The 20,842-nt window shown below is 51.7% G+C and overlaps 1 protein-coding gene across 6 annotated transcripts in view; it reads right to left on the reverse strand.

Annotated features, from left to right (window-relative positions):
- The window catches only part of srgap1a (SLIT-ROBO Rho GTPase activating protein 1a), a 58,452-nt gene that overhangs the window by 23,181 nt on the left and 14,429 nt on the right, over positions 1–20,842 (reverse strand). For all 6 annotated transcript variants that reach the window (XM_062462551.1, XM_062462550.1, XM_062462549.1 and 3 more), the window contains exons 2-8: positions 15,933–16,128; positions 10,958–11,120; positions 7,754–7,816; positions 4,994–5,164; positions 4,163–4,291; positions 2,158–2,379; positions 1,466–1,567 (exon numbers count right to left, since the gene is read on the reverse strand). In XM_062462551.1, the coding sequence (XP_062318535.1) occupies positions 1,466–1,567; positions 2,158–2,379; positions 4,163–4,291; positions 4,994–5,164; positions 7,754–7,816; positions 10,958–11,120; positions 15,933–16,128 (1,046 nt within the window). The remainder of the gene's footprint in view (positions 1–1,465; positions 1,568–2,157; positions 2,380–4,162; positions 4,292–4,993; positions 5,165–7,753; positions 7,817–10,957; positions 11,121–15,932; positions 16,129–20,842) is intronic.

Genomic DNA, 20,842 nt, shown 5'->3' on the forward strand with positions numbered 1-20,842 from the left:
TGATTCCGTGTCCAGGTTGTCGGTGGTTACAGGGTCATCTGTCAGTTGGAGGAGGTGGAGGGGGGGGGGGGGGCAGGGCAGGTCTGGACAGGGATGATGACAGGGGAACACAGGAAACTGTAAAACAGCCCATAATATGGAGACATGCAGGAAGTCTAGGATGACAGTGTGGGAGAAAACAACAAGACAATGTAAAATAACGTCTCTCTCGATTCCAGAACGTTCTTTAAGCAGGAAGTCAGACGGACGGTTGATTATTGTTCAGAACGGGATTAAAACACTGCTCTTTAAGATTCATTATTTTTTAGGACTGTAATATTGACCTACTATATGTGCAAATATATATATATATATGTGTGTGTGTGTGTGTGTGTGTGTGCCAGAGTAACCCAGCTGTTCCACATGAGGCCTGCAGCAGAAGAGCTCTTTCGATCGAGTCGGCAGGAACGGCAGGAACACCTCAAGCTATGAACGTGGTAGACTTCTCCAGACCCGCCCCTCTCTACCTCTCTGCTCTACTCTGATCTCCTCTGCTCTCCTCTCCTCTCCTCTCCCCTGCCCGGTTCTGCACCATCCTGCTCTGCATGGACAGAGCGGAGCAGGGCAGCGCCGCGGCAAGTCCAAACACTCATCTCTCAGGCTTTGATGTTCCTCCCTGAGGTTTATCTGCTCAAAACAAACACAGGCTCGTACTGAGGAGATGCTGGAGGAGTGGCCGGGCTCAGCCCCCTACGCCGGGACGATCCACACTCGCTTCCATGCACGCCGGCGAGAGAGAGAGAGGGCGGGGGGGAAGGGGGTCTGTCTGGGAGTTAGAGGTATAAAAAAAACAACCTAATGACGAAAATATCAGGCCGCATTGACTGTGTGATTGAAGAGAAGGAGAGGGATGGGGGTGGTGGTGAGAGGATCAAACGTATCGTTTGAGTGTGTGTGGGGGGCTTAAACAGGGGTCTGTTCTGGGTCGTCCCATGGAGAGAGCGATCCAGAGGCCTGCACAGATGAATGATATTCATCTGTGTTTTCCTTCAAGCTACACATGGAGCCAGGGGGTCCAGGGACACGGCAGAGCACTTCCTGGTTCTCTCAGTGGATCCACACGTGAGCGGCCTGCTGACGCAGGAACACATCAACACTTCTTAGGAAGGTCGTTTTGACAGGGGCCACCATGTGACCAGGAAGAGCCATCTGGTGACCCTTGCTCAAGGCCCTGCCCTCCCATCCTCGCAACGTCCACACGCTCCTAACCCCCACACACACACACTCCTAATGCCCCCCCCCACACACACACACACACTCCTAACGCCCACACACACACACACTCAGAACCAGCTTACACAGTGGAGGGAAGGAGATAGAGATGCTGCAGACTGCCTGTTATGTGTTTGTTTAGCAGACGCTTTTATCCACAGAGTCACAGATCCAGAGAGGTGGGCCTCCCGCCGCCCAGTGCCCCGCTTCTCACCTCCTCGTTCTCGATCTTCAGCGTGGCCAGGCGAGACTGCAGCTGCTGAAACCTCAACACCAGCTCCCCGTTCACCGGCGGCTGCACCGAGATCTGACACACCTAGACAGGAAACGCATCACAGGAAACGCATTACTGTCTGACAGGCAAACCTCGCGCTTCTCCTGGAACCTGCTTCTGTCATCAGAGTTGTGGAACCGGAACCACTGTGGTTCCAGTCGGCCACAGCTGACCAGCCGGTGGGCGGAGGAACTAGAGGACCCAGCCAGAGCAGTAAAACCCGGCCGGCTGGCCGGCCAGCCAGACATGATCTGTCTCTGCTGCTGTGTCTCGTAAAGCTTCGACCCGTCAGTCCAGACACAATAAAACAGCAGCAATTAAGCTGCCAAATCCAGAGCTTGTTCTGAGACATTTTAATAAAGTTCTAATTCACATGCACGCTGCTGCGCATGGCATTACAGCATGCAGAACAAAAGACTGGGCTTCGGTCACCTCTCCAGTCGTTCCCCTACAGTCCACTTGACTTCACGAAAACGACGCGAAAACTCATGAAACTTAATTTTTGAAAGTACTTGAAATGTTGCACTTATGGTGTGTGTGTGGTGATGTCATCTCCTAGTCGCGGTGTGTGTGTGTGGTGATGTCATCTCCTAGTCGTGGTGTGTGTGTGTGTGTGTCTCTCCGGGGCTCACCTCGTCTCCCATGTGAGGCTGGAACTCAAACTTGACGGGGGGGCAGAAAGCGGTGGGGAACATCTCCATGAACCTCTGGCGGTCGCTGCGGGGGTCCAGGCTGTCCACTGCGTTCTCCATGATGTCCAGCCCCTCGTGGCGAGAGGTCTCCAGGTTGTACTCTGCTGACAGGTAGGTCCGCAGGGCCCGGTTCAGGCTGGCGTGGTAGCCCAGGTCACAGCACTAGGAGCGGGGAGGGAGAGGAGACAGGGGGGGTAAGAACCTGGGTGGAGCCCAGGTCAGAGATGGACATCCATGTTCACACTAGTGTTGGTGATGAAGGTGGGAAGCTGTTGAAGTAGCGTCATCTCTCCATAGAATTGAAGCCACTTCCCCTAAAGCTGTAAATATTTCCCCCCAACCTTAAGTGTTTTCCACAGTTCACAACAGGTTTCAAGATCACCTGCCGGGCTCTGACAGGGTTGAAGCAGGGTTGTTCCTGGGTTTTTCCACCACAGTAGAACATGGCCAAACCAGAGCAGAGTAGACTCACACACTCTGCCTTCAAAACGTCCAAAACGGTCTCCTCTGCAGCACGTAACACTTCTCTCATTAACTAGGGCCTTGAGTGTCTGGAGTCTAGACTAGAGGCCAAACACACACACACACTCTCGCAGCAGCCGTGAGAGTCCCAGGGACAATCCTTGGCACCTAGTGAACTTAACAACGCAACAAACACATATGCGCGTGCACACACACACACAATCACAGTAGAGTGCATGCAGAGGGAGAGCTTTTTGATTGCGCTGCATGGTGCTGTGGGCACATCACATTTCCCCCCCCCCCCCTCCCTCCCTCCCTCCCTCCCTCCCTCCCTCCACAAAACAGAACCCTGATTGCTAAGGAACCTGCTCCCTAGCCGGTTACCCTGGTAACGCCAGAAATGTGGTACAGCACTACTATTTCAGGTCAAAGAATAACATCCCAGGTAGGCCAGTTTCTAAATAAGTCATAAGTCATGTTTACAGTCTGGGGAGGGGGGGAGGGGGTTCTGACAGGATGTGGAGGCAGACTGAGGCTGGGGTAGTGTGTCTCACATACACTACAAGCCCACGTCCCTCTCCTTTTTCACTCTCCCGTCCTCCTCCCCCCTCCCCCTCCCTGCCTCTCTCTTCCTCCCTCTCCCTCCCCCCCTCTCCCTCCCTCTCCCTCCCTCTCTCTCCCTCCCAAAACCCTCCCCCCCTCTCTCTCCCTCCCTCTCCCTTCCTCTCTCTCCCCCCCTCCCCTCCTCTCTCTCTCTCTCCAGTATAATTATCCTCGCTTCCCTCCCCCAGTCTACAATCTGTGCCTTCCCTCAGACACAAGCTCTGCTGTTAAACTCATCCCGTCCTCAGAGCCTGGTCTGAGCTCTGCTCTCAGGCCTGTGGACACAGTGCCTGGTCTGAGCTCTGCTCTCAGGCCTGTGGACACAGTGCCTGGTCTGAGCTCTGCTCTCAGGCCTGTGGACACAGTGCCTGGTCTGAGCTCTGCTCTCAGGCCTGTGGACACAGTGCCTGGTCTGAGCTCTGCTCTCAGGCCTGTGGATGCAGTGCAGACGTGTACCGCTGCAGCAGCGAGCTGATCAGAGAGCAGAAAGGCTCTGACCCAGCCAAGCTTGCCGGAGGGGAAGCAGGTCACTCACTCTGTGGAGCCAGTCTGACAGCAGGGGCTCAGAGTCAGGCTCAACAGCTGTGTGTGTGTGTGAGTCAGACTCCCTATTTGTGTGAGTGTGTGTATATGCTACAGGGCAGTGTGTGTGTTTGTGTGTGTGTGTGTGTGAATACTAAACGGGCCAGAGAGCCTTCAGGGTACACAAACATATACACACCTACACAAACACAAACACACACTCCTCCACAACATACTGCCTGGAAGCTCCAGGGTACAGTCCACTCTGACAACACAGCGGTTCCCCTGTACCTACCCATGTTGACGAGCTGGTATGTACACCGTGCCAACTGGGACAAACAGCACGTCGCTGACTTACGTCGATCAGGTCGGACAGGTCGTGGATGTAGTACTTGAACACGGACGAGTTGGAGGCTTCCAGAGTCAGAAGGTACTCGTTACGAGATTTGATCGACTTCAACTTGTTTTCCGAGTACTTGGCCTGGCGCTGGGGAGAGAGAGAGAGAGAGAGAGAGAGAGAGAGAGAGAGAGAGAGAGAGAGAGAGAGAGAGAGAGAGAGAGAGAGACAGAGAGAGAGAGAGAGAGACAGAGAGACAGAGAGACAGAGAGACAGAGAGAGAGAGAGAGAGAGAGAGAGAGAGAGAGAGAGAGACAGAAAGATAGAGAGAGAAGGATAAAAGTGAGGCAGATGAATTAATGAGCCCAAAAAATCCCTTTTATTGACGAGTCGGTTCTTTCATGTCTGTGTGCTGAGCCTCTCTCAGAAGCCAGGAATACCACAGTGAAATGAAAATAAGCTATTATACACTGCAAACAAAACAAACTAGAACAAGAACGAGGGGGGGGGGGGGGGGGGTACAGACTCTAATCTGTGTGTATTTAAAACAGCTCCTGTCTCACACCCTTCCAGGACACTCTGCAGCTGTGCTCCTCCTAACTTCCTTCCTGCCTGGCCGCACCGCCATTGGCCAGTGACTCAAGCTGTTCCCCCTTTCTCCACGCCTCCCAGGAACATTCCAAGAAGACAGGGTGAGAGAGGGGGCTTCCCATGGCAACCAGCCGGCCGGTCGCCCAGCCCTAACAGAACCCAGCAGAGGACCCCGGGGCTGTGAGGGGGGTGACCCAGATGGGCTCGGGGGCACTCCTTACAGTGGGACTCATTAGTTCCCATGCTTTCCAAGAGTCTTACCTTCTCCTTCATCTTCTCGATCTTCTTGACAGAGCTGCGTCTCTGGTTCTTGTCCTCCAGACGGATGTGGAAGACAGGATCTCCCGAGCGGCCGATCTGCTTCTCCGCCTCCTTCAGCTTGCCCTCCGCGCTGATGCTCTCCGAGTGGTACATATGGTAGGTCTTCATGACCTGGGGGAGGGTGTCAAAGGTTAGAGGTCGACATCGTTCGTCTCGCTAGACGAGAGTCGGAGTGGCTTTGAAGACAGCCAAGCTTTCATCGCGGTTCACCCTCCCACCTGGCGCTGATCGATTCCCAGCTCTGACACAATGGATGTCCTCCCCCCCCCCCCGCCACAAACCAGAGACAGATCCTCTCTCCCCTTGGCAGGGCCACTCAGATTAAACCACAAACCCCCACCATGACTATTCTTTGCGGTTCAATAAAAACCTAATTTCTCAAATTGCTTTGTTGTTTGAGAGCCCATTTGGGGCAGTTAGCTCAAATGACTGTGTTGTCTCGTGTGTGTGAGCTGGAAACACCAGCTCAGCGACAGGGTACAGAAGGACTTCCTCCCCCCACAGACACCCAGTCACCCTTCTGGTCGTGGCCCAGGACGGAGGCCTGTCGGCGGGGAGTTGGAGCGGGGTGGACTGGGTTCCGACGCAGGGCCCAGATCAGGTGGTGACAGACTGAGAACTCAAACCACTTCCACTGACTTCCCCCCTTTTGAAGATAAAGCAATGATCCGGGGTGGTTGGTTTGCTAGGACAGTCCTTCACAGAGGGGAGCCTGCTGTATAAGACGTGCTCCAGAGACAGTGTGAGTGGGGAGACGCTCTTCACACTGGGACCATCAGAGCAGAGCAATGGAGCCACACTGGGAAACACATTACCTTCACTACAACATGCTGATTAAAGCCACTTCCCAAGGTCTGACTCATTGTTATCAGTGTGTACGTGTGTGTGTGTGTGTGTGTTACTCATATCTGTATGCATTAGGAAGTGAGTCAGAAGCAGCGATTGGAAGGAGTCACAGATGTGACTGCTGGGATGTCTTCGAGGGCAGAGCTGAGAGTTTCCAAAAGCTCTTCTGGAACACTGAGGGGGTCTCTCCGCTGGCTGAGCGGAGGCCTGCTCCTGAGACACAGCAGAGGTTTTCGAAAAAGCCTGCTGACTCACTGCTTACTGTCAGAGGCATGACCAGAATTATGACACACACACGCTAGATTCTGAGTTTCCTTACATTCCTACCAGCTCAGCTTCTGCACGCTGAGCTGTATGAGGCACCACGGATGAGTACAGTGTTAGTACCGTTGTGATTTTGTTACTTGGGAGAAAGGGGCGTCTCTCCTAAAGGCTGGAGCAGGGGTAACAGAGGACACAGGCTAGCCTGGCACTGCTACCTTGCCGGGGGAGAGAGGCTATTTCCCCGGCTGGAAGAACCCTCTGACCTTAAACTGAGCAGGGACCAAGAGGACGACTGAGAGATGAGATTGAAGGCCAGCAGCTCCGCCCAGAATGACCTGACTGGACAGTAAATTACAGCCGGGATGTCTGTCTATATGCCTTCTACTGGCCTGGTGAAACCCTCAAAGAGAATCAAACTACAGCCTTGTCTCTGGAGGCTAAACATGTCTGCCCTCAGACGGGGGTATTTCAGTCTCAGAGAAGCAGCAGGGAGCCGGGTGTGTTTGTCTAGTGCTGCTGGCCAGCGTCACGCTGGAACCAGAGAAACCAGGACTGACCCACCACGAGCCTGACTCTTCACTGAGTGTGTGTGTGTGTGTGTGTGTGTGTGTGTGAGTGTGTGAGTGTGTGTGGTTCGTGCGCGCCCTGGCTGCCGCTGAGTTTTGGTTGTGTTTTTTTGGAAGGACACATTTAGAGAGCGACCAGACCTGTTATTTCCCCAGCCGAGGCCACGCAAACCTCGTGGCTTTCTGATGCAACAGTCTTTGTGTGTTTCTGTGAAAGGGCCTGGACTGTGCATGAGAGACAGCGTTAGAGCTGGTGTTCCACGTGTCACGTTGAGTTGAAGTGCAGAATGGACGTTACATTCATACAACAACCTGACACCTACGCTCTCCAGAGAGACAAGTAAAATTTTTACATTAAATATTATTCATTTAGCGGACGCTTTTATCCCAGGTGACATACGAATAGTGCACATAAGGTAAATACAAAATAGGATAAGAAGTGAGTTGTTCTACAGTATATTACCCAGTGGGTAAGGACTGTGTGTGTTTACCAGAAGGTACTTAACTCTAGTATCTCAGCTATCTGACCTGACACCTGCTTGGTCCAGGGACAGCAGGTGAACTGTCTAGCTGTACGCTCCCAAGTCGGCTATTCTTAACAATCAATATCATCGTCATAAACAGGAAATATTTACTGAGGTCGCCATATCGAAATTGATTATTGGGATTTTCAATTGATCCCTTACAACACGAGTACAGAGTGGTGAGGTCAAATGGGAGGAGATTGGAGGGGGGGAGGGGGGGGGGGGGCGGGGGAGAGGGGGGGAGATAACCCACTAACAGTTTCCTGGCAGACACAGCTGGCACCTCCCTGTCATCAGAAGGTACAGAGACGGTCATGAATCTCAGCCGTCACTCACAGAAGGCTGAAGGGAGCAATTAAAAGCTCCGGAATTAACTATTGATCAAAGATTGAAGCACCCTGGACAGATGGGCCTAGAGACTGCTCTCTGGTGTAGACCCCCAGGCTAGGCATGTCTGAAGACTGCTCTCTGGTGTAAACAGATACAGGAGAGATACTTACAGTGTAGAGCTCATTTAGAACCTTCATCAGGTCCTCCTGGAGTTGGAAGGTGATCTCTTTACTCTGAGAAAGAGAGAGAAAGGAGAGGGGGAGAGAGAGAGACACACACCATGTTAAATGAGTGCCCTTGTATACTTACACTGTGCATTTCTTTCTCTCATACATGTACCACGTTCAATATGGGAATTCATGAAACGATCAAATCGTACTACAAGAAAATCTCACAGGAGAGCATTAGAGATGCCAACCTATATCCATCATCACCTATAACCAACCTTACCCCTCCCCTCCCTACTGTAACCCTCCCCTCCCTTCAGTAAGCGCCAGTTCTGTGTATCATGTGGATGCTCTCCCAGTCCCCCCCTAACACAGTTATCCACAGTGTAATCTCATTGAGGAGGCTTCCCAGGCTCCTGGGGCATCTCTGCATCCACCCAGGCCCACTTCCTGCGCCGATGGATGCTTCTGGAACATGTCTGCCTGATGGCTGGGTGAGGAGGTGGGGGGGGGGGGGGGGGTCACATCCTTCGCAGGGGTCACATGGGTCCCTCCCGTGCCCTAGTAGGACACAGCTTGTTTCCGGGAGGGTGGGGGGAGGGCGTCTGGGTTGAGGTCAAACCTCAGGGATGCAGGTGGATCTGGACGCGTGTGTGTTGACGGTGAGGCATGCACACACACATGCACACACACAGACGGAACTTTCACTGTCTAAGCTCCAGTGGAATTGTAAGGTGTTCCCTGATTGGATGGACCAGGCAGCTCTGCCCTCGTAACAGATCCATCATACCTGTTGACAGCTACAGTATCACATCCTCCACCTCCACCCCCACCACCCAGCTCCAAGCCCCACCTCCCCGCTCCAGTGAGCTCTCCTGAAGTCAGAACAAAGAAACTTAGCCTGTATAAATAGTGCTAATTCACCTGGGCTTAGAACGCTCTCACGCACTCCTCAGCGAGGATGAGGCCAGAGAGGAGGTCCTGTTTCACTTCACCTGGTTCGAGAGTTTAACTGCTCTTCACTGTCCTCTACCAATACCCATGATGGCTGGGCAGTTTAACATGAGCCAAACAGGCGTCGCTAGCCATGCTACGCTGCATGTGCCAGGCTCAGAGAGATCCCTCCTCTCCCTGTCTTCAGTTAACAGCCTCAAAGGAGACGACCGCCGACAGAACCAACACTTGTCAGCTCGGCTCCATTCAGATGGCTGGGAACTGATCCAGAGCTCAATGAAAAGCTCTTCTTAAGAGCTCAGAGCCACAGCTCCGAGAGGGAGAGGTAAGGATGGAAGAGAGAGAGAGATTGAAGGGGGAAATGGAGAAAAAGAGAAAGATGGGGGAGAGAGACAGAGAGTGAGGGGGATGCTTCCTTCCTTAGCTGACAGCAGTCACGTGACCTGGTCAACAGCCCTGCCAGGAAATGAGCACCTAAGCCAAACTGCCTCCTTATTTCCTGTTTTAAATGATTCACTTCGACAGTGACACAGGAACCGGTTTCTTCATTCAGATTTCTGAAGAACTTTTGGTAACCTGGAAATCCAGTCAAAGTTATGATCTAATGGACAGACTGTGAGTCCTTTATAAAAGGGGAGTTTCCAATACAGTCTCACTGATGATATGAATCAATTTAATGTTGTTTTTTTTCCTGTTAGGTATCCACCCACCATCTGTAAGTGAACCACACTTACAGATGGGGGGGGGGGTCATGCTGCTCTCCACATCAATCACACCCAACCAAAAAGTACAGGACAAGCACGCCCTGGAGACGGTGGCCGAACGTACGACAGGAAACAGGGCCATTTCCACGCGGCCATTTCCACGCGGCCATTTCCACGCGAAGCTTGGCATTCATCAACCTGGATGTGAGCGGAGCCTGCGATCACGGCTCGCGTGTAGTCTCAACTCGTGTGTGCGCAATGTTTTGAGTCAGCGCTGACTTGTGGTGGAGCATTCTCAGAGCCTCTGGTAAAAAATAACCCAAACACAAAGACATGAGGGACAAACGCAGTTGTGACTGCAGAGCTGGGAACCAGGCAAGACCTCACATGACAGCCCCGACTGTCATGTGAGACAGAGGTCTTAACTGCTTAGCCGCGGCCTAGCAGTCTTCCAGATGACTAAGCAGGCAGCGTTAAGGGTGTTCAGACCCAGGACTGTGATGGTGACGGACACTGCAGATTTTTACTGAGTGCTCCTTTTACCTGGTTAATGTTGTTGTTCAGGTCTAATGATCAAACACCTCTGGAAGGTTCTAATTAGTGTGTGTGTGTGTGTGTGTGTGGGGGGGGGGGGGGTGAAAGTGTCCTGTGAACAATGACATCCCCCCCTCCTCCCCCCTACCCCCCATGAAAACAGTTTGTCCTTGTAAAACGTCACCTGGAGCTGGAGGGGATATCACGTACGCATGCAAACAGACACACTACACTCACACACACACACACACACACACACAAAGCGGACCTAACTAGCACTGATTACTGCAAGCTGGGGCCTGTTCAAAGCCAAACCCAACACTGTAATTGGAGAGAAGAGCTGTGATGCTTCTTCTTTGTGAGAGGAATGCGAGAATGTGGAGAAGAGAAGAGGGGCTCGACATCTGGCCTCATTAGCAGAGCAGGAGCCACAAAGCCCTGGCAGGGGAAGGGGCTGCCACGACTTCCTGTCTGTGTGTTCCGTGGGGGCTGCAGACCACATGAAACCCTCGCCGTCATCAGGACTCGTCTATTCATTACACCGTGAAAATGGTCTCTGCTGGTCTGATCAGCCAGTCATATCTGCACAGCCTACAGCTAGAGAGAGAGAGAGAGAGAGAGAGAGAGAGAGAGAGAGAGAGAGAGAGAGAGAGAGAGAGAGAGAGAGAGAGAGAGAGAGAGAGAGAGAGAGAGAGAGAGAGAGAGAGAGGGGGGGAAAGAAAGAGAGAAATAAAAAGAAGGACAGAGAGGAAAGAGAGAAAGAGAGAGATAGAGAGAGGAAAGAGAGAAAGAGAGAGAGAGTGCAGGCCTAGCTTGTAATTTGGGCCTGTGGTCTAATCCTGTGACTCGGTCCCCGGCGGCTGGGGGGGCAGGTTTGAATCCCTCGGCTACAGTCTACTGATGGGAGGGGGCTGAGCAACGGTAGAGGGCCCCCAATGAGCCTCGCATGTGACCTCTGACCTCTGGCGTAGGTTACTGCTGAGGAGGGTCAAGGGTCACCTTCCTGAGGCCTCACCTTCTTGAGCAAGCGCGTGGAGTCCTCGCTGATCTGCATGAACCTCATGATGACGTTGTTGAGGTAGATGTCGCTGAGCGTGGCGTGGTCCTTGCTCTCCCTCCTCACCTGGTTCAGGAGCAGGTACCAGCAGTTCACTGGGGACAGCAGATTCTGGTCCTTTCTGTGGGGAGACATGGAGAGGCTTGGTCAGGGCGGAAGCTGCTGTTGGACTGCCAACGTGGTTCTGTGTGTGTGTGTGTGTGTGTGTGTGTGAGCTTACAGTGTGCACCCCACCCCCCTTCTCATAGAGCAGAAAGTTGTGAGACTTCCTAAAGTGGATCAGCTTCTTAACAACAGCAGTGTTACTGCCTCCCTGCCTTCCCCTGGTGATAAGTGCCCTATATATTCTTAATGTCGGTCCTCTTTCGAGCACTCGCTATAGCTATACGTGTGTGTCTGTGTGTGTGTGTGTAAGTGTGTGTGTGTGTGTGTGTGTGTGGCACAGTGCAAGCCAGACTGGTAGGTCTAATCAGTGACGGTTCTGGGACATTGCATTAGATAATGTTCTGAGCCAACCTGACTTCTAGCAACTAGGGAGAAGTCTTCACAGCAGCCCAGGAAGCCAAGGAAACTTCCCAGACTAAAGTTCCCTTTTAGCTTGTTACACTTCGACTTCTACTTAGTTGTAGAACTTAGGGAGGTGGAGGAGGGCTGCCAGATAGCTCAGGCCTTGATCTCATTGTCCAGTTCTACTTTGAGTACAGTTTATGTATGTACGGTTTGAAACAGTAGAGATGGGGACTTGAGAGAGACAGAGAGAGATAGAGAGAGAGACAGAGAGAGAGAGAGAGATAGAGAGACAGAGAGACAGAGAGAGAGAGAGATAGAGAGAGACAGAGAGCCAGTGAGGAAGAAAGTTAGTTGCGAGCCCTGGTTATGGGTCAGGTGGTCAGGGGTCAGTCAACAGGAACCATATGGACCATCTGCTTTCCTCTCTGAGAGCCACACAGTCTGCAGAACTATTCAAAAGGACAGGTGGAACTGTCAGAGACCAAACCCTTACCTTCAGCAGCACACCAACAAGCTCCCCAGAGCAGGAAAGAAACGACAGCTTTTCTTCATGTTCTTTACTTGATGAATAGCAAACCAAACCTTCTGTGTGTCTGGTATCCCTTTGTGGGACAACTCGATAACAGGAAACAAGCTGCGTATGGCAAGACAGGACAGAGTCTGGGCCGACTGGACAACATCCTAACCTGACACACACAATTTCTCACAAATATGAAAGGGATTTAATAATACAATTTAGCTAAGAGCTCACTGGTGTATGGAGGCCACTTGTACCGAAGCGGGGGTATGTCATCACACACACACACACACACACAGAGTGATGTATGGGGGCCACTTGTACCAGAGTAGTCAGGAACAAACAGTTATGGCTGCAGAACTGCTGGACAGGATCACACACACATACCTGGTGTTTGTGATTGCTTCTTCCTGTATGATCACGGAAGAGCAGTGAGTCTGAGATGTAGCACTAGTGTGTGTGTGTGTGTGTGTGTGTGTCTGTGTGTGTCTGTGTGTGGCAGCAGAGTTAAAGAACTGGGCCACCAAAACCCTCCTGGGAACTGGTTGTGGTTGTGATACCTGCCTGTTCTGCCTAGCTCCCCTCTACTCCAGCCCGACTCAGAGAAGCACAGCAAGGTTCTATGCACTGACCCAATTCACCAGAGAACACACACCCCACACGCACACACTCTATATCCAAGTATCGCATGAAAACACAACAAAGAGTGGGGAAAGTATTAAGAGACGCCACAATTTAGACCACCACATTCTTTCACAGAGGCCCTGAAATCCACCACCGTGACCCCAAAACAATGAGGACTTTACAATAACATAGTCTATGTGACAGCACAGAGATGGACAGCCGATAGCATAGCATGCTAGCTCCAGCTGGATGGAAACAGTGGAGCCACACAAGCCCTCCAATAAATCAATGCAGAGTACAGAGGCCAGTGTTCTGGGGAGGGAGGGAGAGATATGACAGAGTGCTGGGTAGTGAGGGAGAGATATGACAGGGTGCTGGGTAGTGAGGGAGAGATATGACAGTGCTGGGTAGTGAGGGAGAGATATGACAGAGTGCTGGGTAGTGAGGGAGAGATATGACAGAGTGCTGGGTAGTGAGGGAGAGATATGACAGAGTGCTGGGTAGTGAGGGAGAGATATGACAGGGTGCTGGGTAGTGAGGGAGAGGTCTGACAGAGTGCTGGGTAGTGAGGGAGAGATATGACAGAGTGCTGGGTAGTGAGGGAGAGATATGACAGAGTGCTGGGTAGCGAGGGAGAGGTCTGACACGGACCATGGCAGCAAATTGACCCCTGGGAGTCTGCTAGCCTCCATAATAGCAGGAAACTCTCACCATGTCATCATTTCCTGTCCCGTGCAGGAAGTAGGTCAGATGGGGGGACAGAGACAGGTAGAGTAACATGAGTTTACTCTCTCCCCCCCCCCCCCCCCCCCCCACTAAGTTCATCAGGGTCAGTATCAAACAATCGCCTCCACCATGAAGAACTGACAATGAAGCAGAATGTCCTGCTCAATGTGCTGTCTTCATACAGGGGATTATCTGCTGCACTCTCACAGACAAGGACACTGATACCATCTTTCATTAATAAGCCTCTTTGTATGCGCATGTGTCTGTGTGAGTGTCCATGTGTGTGTGTGTGTGTGTGTGTGTGAGTATCTGTGTGTGTGTGTCTGTGTGTGTGTGTGTTTTTACGGCCATCTCAGAGTGGGTGGTGGAGCTGTACTGTTAGAGGAGCTACAGCAGAGAGAATGAAAGGCCTTAGAGAGCCGACTGGCACAGCGAGGAAAACACAACCACTTCCTGTCATGCTTGTTAGGAGGTCTGAAGACAGAACAACAGACTCATTACAGGCCATCTGCATTCCATTGAACCCACTGGTGGAAGAAAAAACTAGTTCTGGAGTCTTGACGACAAGTGGGGGGGGGGACCTTGAAACTACGCAGAGTTGATCAGGTTTGGAAGAGTCGGAGAGTCGGGTACCAGCTCAAATCAGGATCAGAAATGTTCTGTGTAAAGGACCTCAGCGTGCTAGGACAGACGGCTGTTTCGGAAGCATGAGGCCTAATCAGGAAGCTAAACACTGTATTCCAGATAGAACACATCCAGTCCCTTCTGTCTCTCTGAGGGTTACACACACTTCTACCTCTGCTCCCTTTCTGTTCTCTGCTCCTTCCATGTGGCCCTCCCTAAACAAACACTGAATACTCCCTGTTTGTTCTGCTAACAGCCACAGCTACAGAACACAACAGGACAGGCCTGGCTGGTTGACTGGCTGGCTGACTGACTGGTTGACAGACTCCAGAGTTAGTGTTAATGCTCCGTCAGTTCTTTCCCCTCCGGGCCGGCAGAGCCAGGCCCAGCTCCACACACTAACAGCCAGTCAGAGGGAGAGCTTCTCCTACCCTGGCACCAGCCAATCAGAGGGAGCTCGTCTGCTACTCTGGCACCAGCCAATCAGAGGGAGCTCGTCTGCTACCCTCGAACCAGCCGGCCCCAAGGAAAACAACACAGAGAATGTTGAGGACACAGAAGCCCCTCTGTGCAGGGCCTGTTTACAGCAGGAACATGAGCCACATGGGTCCCGGCCCACGGAAGACCTCTCCCCGTTACTCACACGGCTCACGTTCACGGAGCGGAGGCATATGCGGCTGCCCGCTCCGCTCATGTTTACCCTGAGAGTTAACCCACCAGAATCGGAGTCACGCCATTCAAACTGCAGAAAGCCCATGATGGAGCCCCTTCAGTCCCCGCATGCTTGTACCAGTCACACACAGACACATGCGTGAATGAACGGGGGAGGAGGAGGAGGAGGCGAAGAGGAGGAGGAGGAGGAGGAGGAGAAGAGGAGGAGGGGGAGGAGGAGGAGGGGGAGGAGGAGGAGGAGGAGGAGGAGGAGGAGGAGGAGGAGGAGGAGGAGGAGGAGGAGGAGGAGGAGGAGGAGGAGGAGGAGGAGGAGGAGGGGAAGAGGAGGCACCATCGCACACTGCAGCAACAGGTTGGATCTCATTCCGTGTGGTCAGCTCTGAGTTTCTCTCTCGCGTGCTGAGTCAGATCCCTACCCATATGGTTCTGCTCCAGAAGATCACGTCAAACATCACAGGATTTTACACCCGTTCCTACAATTTAGAGTAAAGCATTGTGGGAGGAATGGTTCCCCTCGCACGAAGACCCAAACTCCCATAATTCCCCTGTAGCTGGATATCCAAGCAGGGTTGTGAAGGGTGGGCAGGTGACAGACAGGAAGGGGAAGGGCTGTAACTGAACCAGAACTGATCCCCAGAGGGGCTGGGCTGGAACAATGACACATTATTCAGGACAGAAAGATGAGAGGGAAACAGCCATATTGAATATTTATCGCCCCAGGATCTCGTAAAATGTGCCTTTATAAATATATTGCATTTAAATAATTAATGCTCATACGTTCATATATCAAGAATGCATACATTATATGTAATCAAGAGCTGAGACGTTATAAACCATCTAGACTGCTTGAGCTATTATTAGAGGAGATGTTAAGATAGAAGAGGAGAGGAGAGGCTGGGAGGAGGCTGGGAGGAGAGGAGAAGAGAGGCATGGAGGAGAGGAGAAGAGAGGCTGGGAGGAGAGGAGAAGAGAGGCTGGGAGGAGAGGAGAAGAGAGGCTGGGAGGAGAGGAGAAGAGAGGCTGGGAGGAGAGGAGAAGAGAGGCTGGGAGGAGAGGAGAAGAGAGGCTGGGAGGAGAGGAGAAGAGAGGCTGGGAGGAGAGGAGAGGCTGGGAGGAGAGGAGAGGCTGGGAGGAGAGGAGAAGAGAGGCTGGGACGAGAGGAGAGAGGAGGAACACTGAACCAGAACACTGTCCGAGCAAACTACAAGAACTTACAAAGAACAATGAGTCACTCAAACACACATCACACCATCTCCTTACTTGTACTGTTGGTGATCCTTGGTGCTGCGGGTCTTAGCCATGAAGCGCTCAGCCAGCTTCTCCAGGTTTCTGGAATATTCCATCTCGATCTCAGACTTCTTCCTGAAGAAGTCCTGCAGGTCCTGGAGCAGCTGGACCCTCATGTCCGTCTGCTGGTCCAGACATTTCTGCTGCTCCACCAGCTGAGCTCGGATCTCTGAGGGGAGAGCACAGGGGTCAGAGGTCAAAGGAACTGGTAGCCAATCACTTAGCAGGAAAAATCGTTTGGCAGGTTATGAGGCAAGCGGTGGGTCAGATATATGGTTTATTGTAACCACAGCCACTGTGGATTTGGACAGGTCAGAACAAGGTACCAATCGGATAGCACTGGAACATATTATGTAATTCAACCCCTTAAGTAAAGCAATCCCCTAAGGTAGTGAGCTTCAGAAGCCTATCTAATAAGGATTTTTGTGGTGAGGGATGTTCAGGTTTGTTAAGAGAGGAGTGGAATAGGATAGCTGGTCTCAGGGGTGTCGTAAAGACACAGACAAGCACACACACACACACACACACACACACACCATACTCCCTGGTGAGGAATCTCACCTGTCATAGAGAGGTTCACTAGGCATCACACACACACACACACACACACACGACTACAGCTTTCCCACTTCGCTTCTCTTAGAAGATTAGGCCCTCCTATACACACACACACACACACACAACTCTCTTCTTTCCTCCGGCGAGTGTGTTGTGGATGTCTCCTAAAGGAGACTTCCGGCAGGGCTGGAAGTCTCCACCAGGGGAGGAGAGTGGAGAAGCGTAAAGAGGTGATGTAAACACACACAGTGCCGGAGCAGGGGAGGGCAGCAAACCGCCCCCAGCTGAAGACAGTCTGCTTGGCTAAAGACCAGGCTGCTGACTCACTACCTGAAAGGGAGGGTACCCCATTTTAGGTGGCACACCCCTGAACACAGCAGGGCCCTGGGCATGTGTAGAACTGGTCTGGAGGTCTGAATGAGGGAAGGCTGCTGTGTCAGTGTTAGGGCAGTCAGTCAGCATCAGACTGATACACTGACTTCAAACACACTTGCGTTGCACACATACACCCAGCATTAACACACAAGCCCTAGCCTAGCCTACCTCACAGAGAGACACACACACAGCTGAAACATGCACCGTCTGCCTCACCAGCCTATGCTGCTGGAGTTGAGTCACTAAACTCGACTGAACTCTGGTCCTTACGGCTCATCAGGCTGTCACACTATTTATCAACAAAAGGAGCAGAGCCTCACTCAATCTGCTTTTTCAAAGAGCTCTTCCACAAACACACGCCAGAAGGATCCGTGGCTCATTTGATGCCCATAAATATGCCACTATGTCTAGCTGATCAATGATCAATCGAGTGCTTACTCATGGAAATGTCTCCAGCTTTGAGATCCTGTGTGTGTTTGTTGTGTGTGTGTGTGTGTGTGTGTGTGTGTGTGTGTGTGTGTGTGCGCACACTAGTGGAATTACCCAGTGGTCCATATCCATTAATCAGTATTAAAGTGTCCCCAGTCTTGATAAATAAATGAACAAAGTGGTTTCTATTAGCGAGACTTGATTAGGCCTTCTCCCTGCCAAGACTTTCAAAGAAGAGCACCTCTCACTGTTTCGCCTCAAAGGGATCTCAACCATTAAGGGATGAGACAGACTAACTCTGTATAGGGTTCCGTTTTTTGCCCATTGTCTAATCTAATTGGCAGAGTGAGTTGATTAAGGTTGTATTAGTCAAGCAATGGGAGATCAAACCCAGACATGAGTTGATGATGTGGCGTTTCCTGTGAGAATTCTCGTTTCCAATGCAAGCTCATGGAACTTTTAAATTCACAGAATCAATTTTCATGGAAAGTTGCAACCCAGAGCCATGTCGAGTCTCTGTAAGTGTCTTTACGTGGCTCTGCTGCGGCCCATTGGTTGGTGGGGTGCCGGGGGTCTAAATTCGAGCCCGGCTGTATGGGGCTTGGAATAGCATTCTGGCTACATACTGATGTTGCTCATCCCCAAATGAACGCATCAAATAAGGTTCGCTTCTCTTGCTAGACTTATTCGCCTGACGCTACGTCGACAGCTATCCCACTCTCTGCCTTGCGGGGCCTGTCTTTGGAAATGAATGGGAGGCGGAATGTTGCCGTTTACACGACAACGTTTTCAACAAAAAACGGAAAACATTTTATGCGGTTTGGCGGTTCGTTTACACGACATGGCGTTTTGGGCCATGAAAACGCAAACTCCGTGTAAACATACAGAAACGTCGATTCGTTAAACGATTATTTCGTATTAGGGGTTCGCTCTATAGGCGTGCGCGCGAGTACTTCAAAACAACTCCAGAGACATTTAAAACTACAATCCGCTCTGTTGAAGAACGCTTGGATGGGTGGAGATGAAGGTCGGCAGCGGAGGAAAGGACGACGACGACGACGACGACATCAAAGGTCTCTGTGATCCACTTCAAACACAGAGGAGATGGAAGCACCTGTGCACTGCTGGGAACTGACATAACCAGGACCTGAAACAAGTCAACGGTTGTGGCAGGTGGCTGGAACAAACACCAGCTCTCCCTCTTTCTCTCACATCCCTCCTTCCCTGCCTCCTTCCCCCTCTCTCCCTTCTCACTCTCTCACTCAGCGGCATGCAAACTGGAGGGGGGAGGGAGGTTGCATACATTGGCATGTACACTGGGGGACAAGGACAATGGCCGAGAGGCCTGAGGTCTTTGTGGCATTCAGTTTGAACCATAGCCCTTTTGTTCTGTCCTGGCCCTATTCAAGCCACCCTTTGAAGAGCACACAACAAATGCTTCCCATATCCCCTATTCATGAAGGCAAAAATGTCCAAACTGTTGCAAACTGTGAGTTGCTTTTGATGGCCGGGCCCTGTGTGTCTGCTATGCTTGGACAAGGTTGTTGTGTCAGCAGATCTGGATCGTGACCCACAGCGGTGACCCTCTGAGCACAGCTTGGACACTGTCACAGAAACTCTCTAGAACTAGGATAGAGGCTGTTCACATTGTTATAAGTCTAACTCAGTCAAATATCTCCCCTGGCCTCCTCCTCCTCTCTTCCTCCGCGACATTGCATATCCTTGGTTCCCTGAGCGATACCAGTGTTTCCCCCATGTTTACAGTTTAAGGGGGGGGGAGATAAGATAAATAACATAAGGCCATTTAGTTTGTTTAATAAAAGAGCAAGCTATAGACCTGTTTTATAGGAAAGGTAACCTTAAATCACGTATTTTTTAGTGATTGGGCGCTATATAAAAATTTTTAAAAAAACTTGACCTTCTGCGGGGGGGGGACTGGGCCCCCCCGGGGGATTGAACACCCCTGGTCTGGAGGTATCTCTCCAGGTTAGCTTGAAAACAGCTCAGCCTAGTACAGCATGCCCTACATAGCAGCTGGCAGAGATGGACTAGGAGGAGGAAGGAAACTGCAGGACCCATGCAGGACTCATTTTCTAACTGTAAAAGCTGAGATCTCTCTCTCGATTATCTCGCGAACCGGGCACTGTGTATCCAGTGTTTCCCCTACCATTATATTAGGGGGGCGCCCTAATATAGCCCTGCTCCAGCACACCTGATTCAAATGAATGGGTTGTTATCAAGTTCTGTGGGAGCCGGGTAATGACCATTCATTTGAATCAGGTGTGCTGGAGCAGGGAAACATCTAAAACATGCAGGACAGGGGCTCTCGAGGACCAGGATTGAACACCCCTGCTCCAGACCCATTACCACCATCAGCATCCCCTGAGGTAGCCCCAGACACAGTGCCCATGGGGGGGGGGGGGGGTACTCAACAGCCAAGCACAGGGCTTTTTTGGGGGGGGTTGGATGGGGGTGTGCTTCCTGTAGAGGGAAATGGTGAGGGGGTAAACAGCTTCAGAAGGTAAACTGGCACATCGTTTTCACGTGACGGAGTGTGTGTTTGTGTGTGAGTGTGGGGGGGTTATGGTGTTACAGCACAGCACCATGACATCAGTAAGGGAATAGTGAACCATTCATGGTCTTGGATGTCAGCCTCTATCTTGGGTCAGTCTTACACACACGCCCACACACACACACACGCACACATGTTGTTTGAGTGAGTCACCATCATTAGCTCATGATGTCACAGAGCAGTAGTGGGTCGGTGCTGCTCGCTACAGGAGACGCCAGCCGCTTCCAGGATGACATCACCTTGGGAGATACGCTAGGCTACAGTCTCACACTGGCATCCTGGTACCTTAGCTAGAGAACTAGTGTCCCCATAGCTTCATACATTGGTACCTTAGTGTCCCCACAGCATTGGAATGTCAGTGAGAGAGCCAAGAACATTGACTTGTTGGCTGGAACTGCCCTGGTCCCAGGGCCCCTGTCCAAACCAAGCAGACAACATAGGCCAGGGACACTAACCAACAGGCCTTTATATCTAGTGTGAAAACATTGGCACCATGACACTGGAATTATGCTCGGCACAATTTGCATGCTTTTGAACTGTTTAAACAGGCTTCAGTCCATGTGGAGTTTCAGAGGTGGTCTGCCTGTGTGTGTGTGTGCATGCGTGTGTGTGCATGTGTGTGTGGGGGGGGTTGTTTGTTGCTGCAGCCATATCACTGTCCCCAGAGAGCAGAGGCCTGTGAACTACTATTATTCTGTCACTGCCTCCTATTGCGCACGCACACACACTCTACACACAGGAACACACACACAGACAGGGACACATGCACGGGCATCTGTACGCACACATACAGAACACATGCTGTTCTGCTGGATCACCTCTGGTTCCTTTGTTCCCCCGCCCTGCAGGATCGTGTGGTCTACTGATGCCTTGGTGTCTAGCTCCTTCCTGCTCACAGACTCTCCAGGGCTTTCACACCAGAACACCACCCCCGGCCGGGTCAACGCTG

Source organism: Osmerus eperlanus, chromosome 5 (assembly GCF_963692335.1).
Source record: "Osmerus eperlanus chromosome 5, fOsmEpe2.1, whole genome shotgun sequence".
NCBI lineage: Eukaryota > Metazoa > Chordata > Actinopteri > Osmeriformes > Osmeridae > Osmerus > Osmerus eperlanus.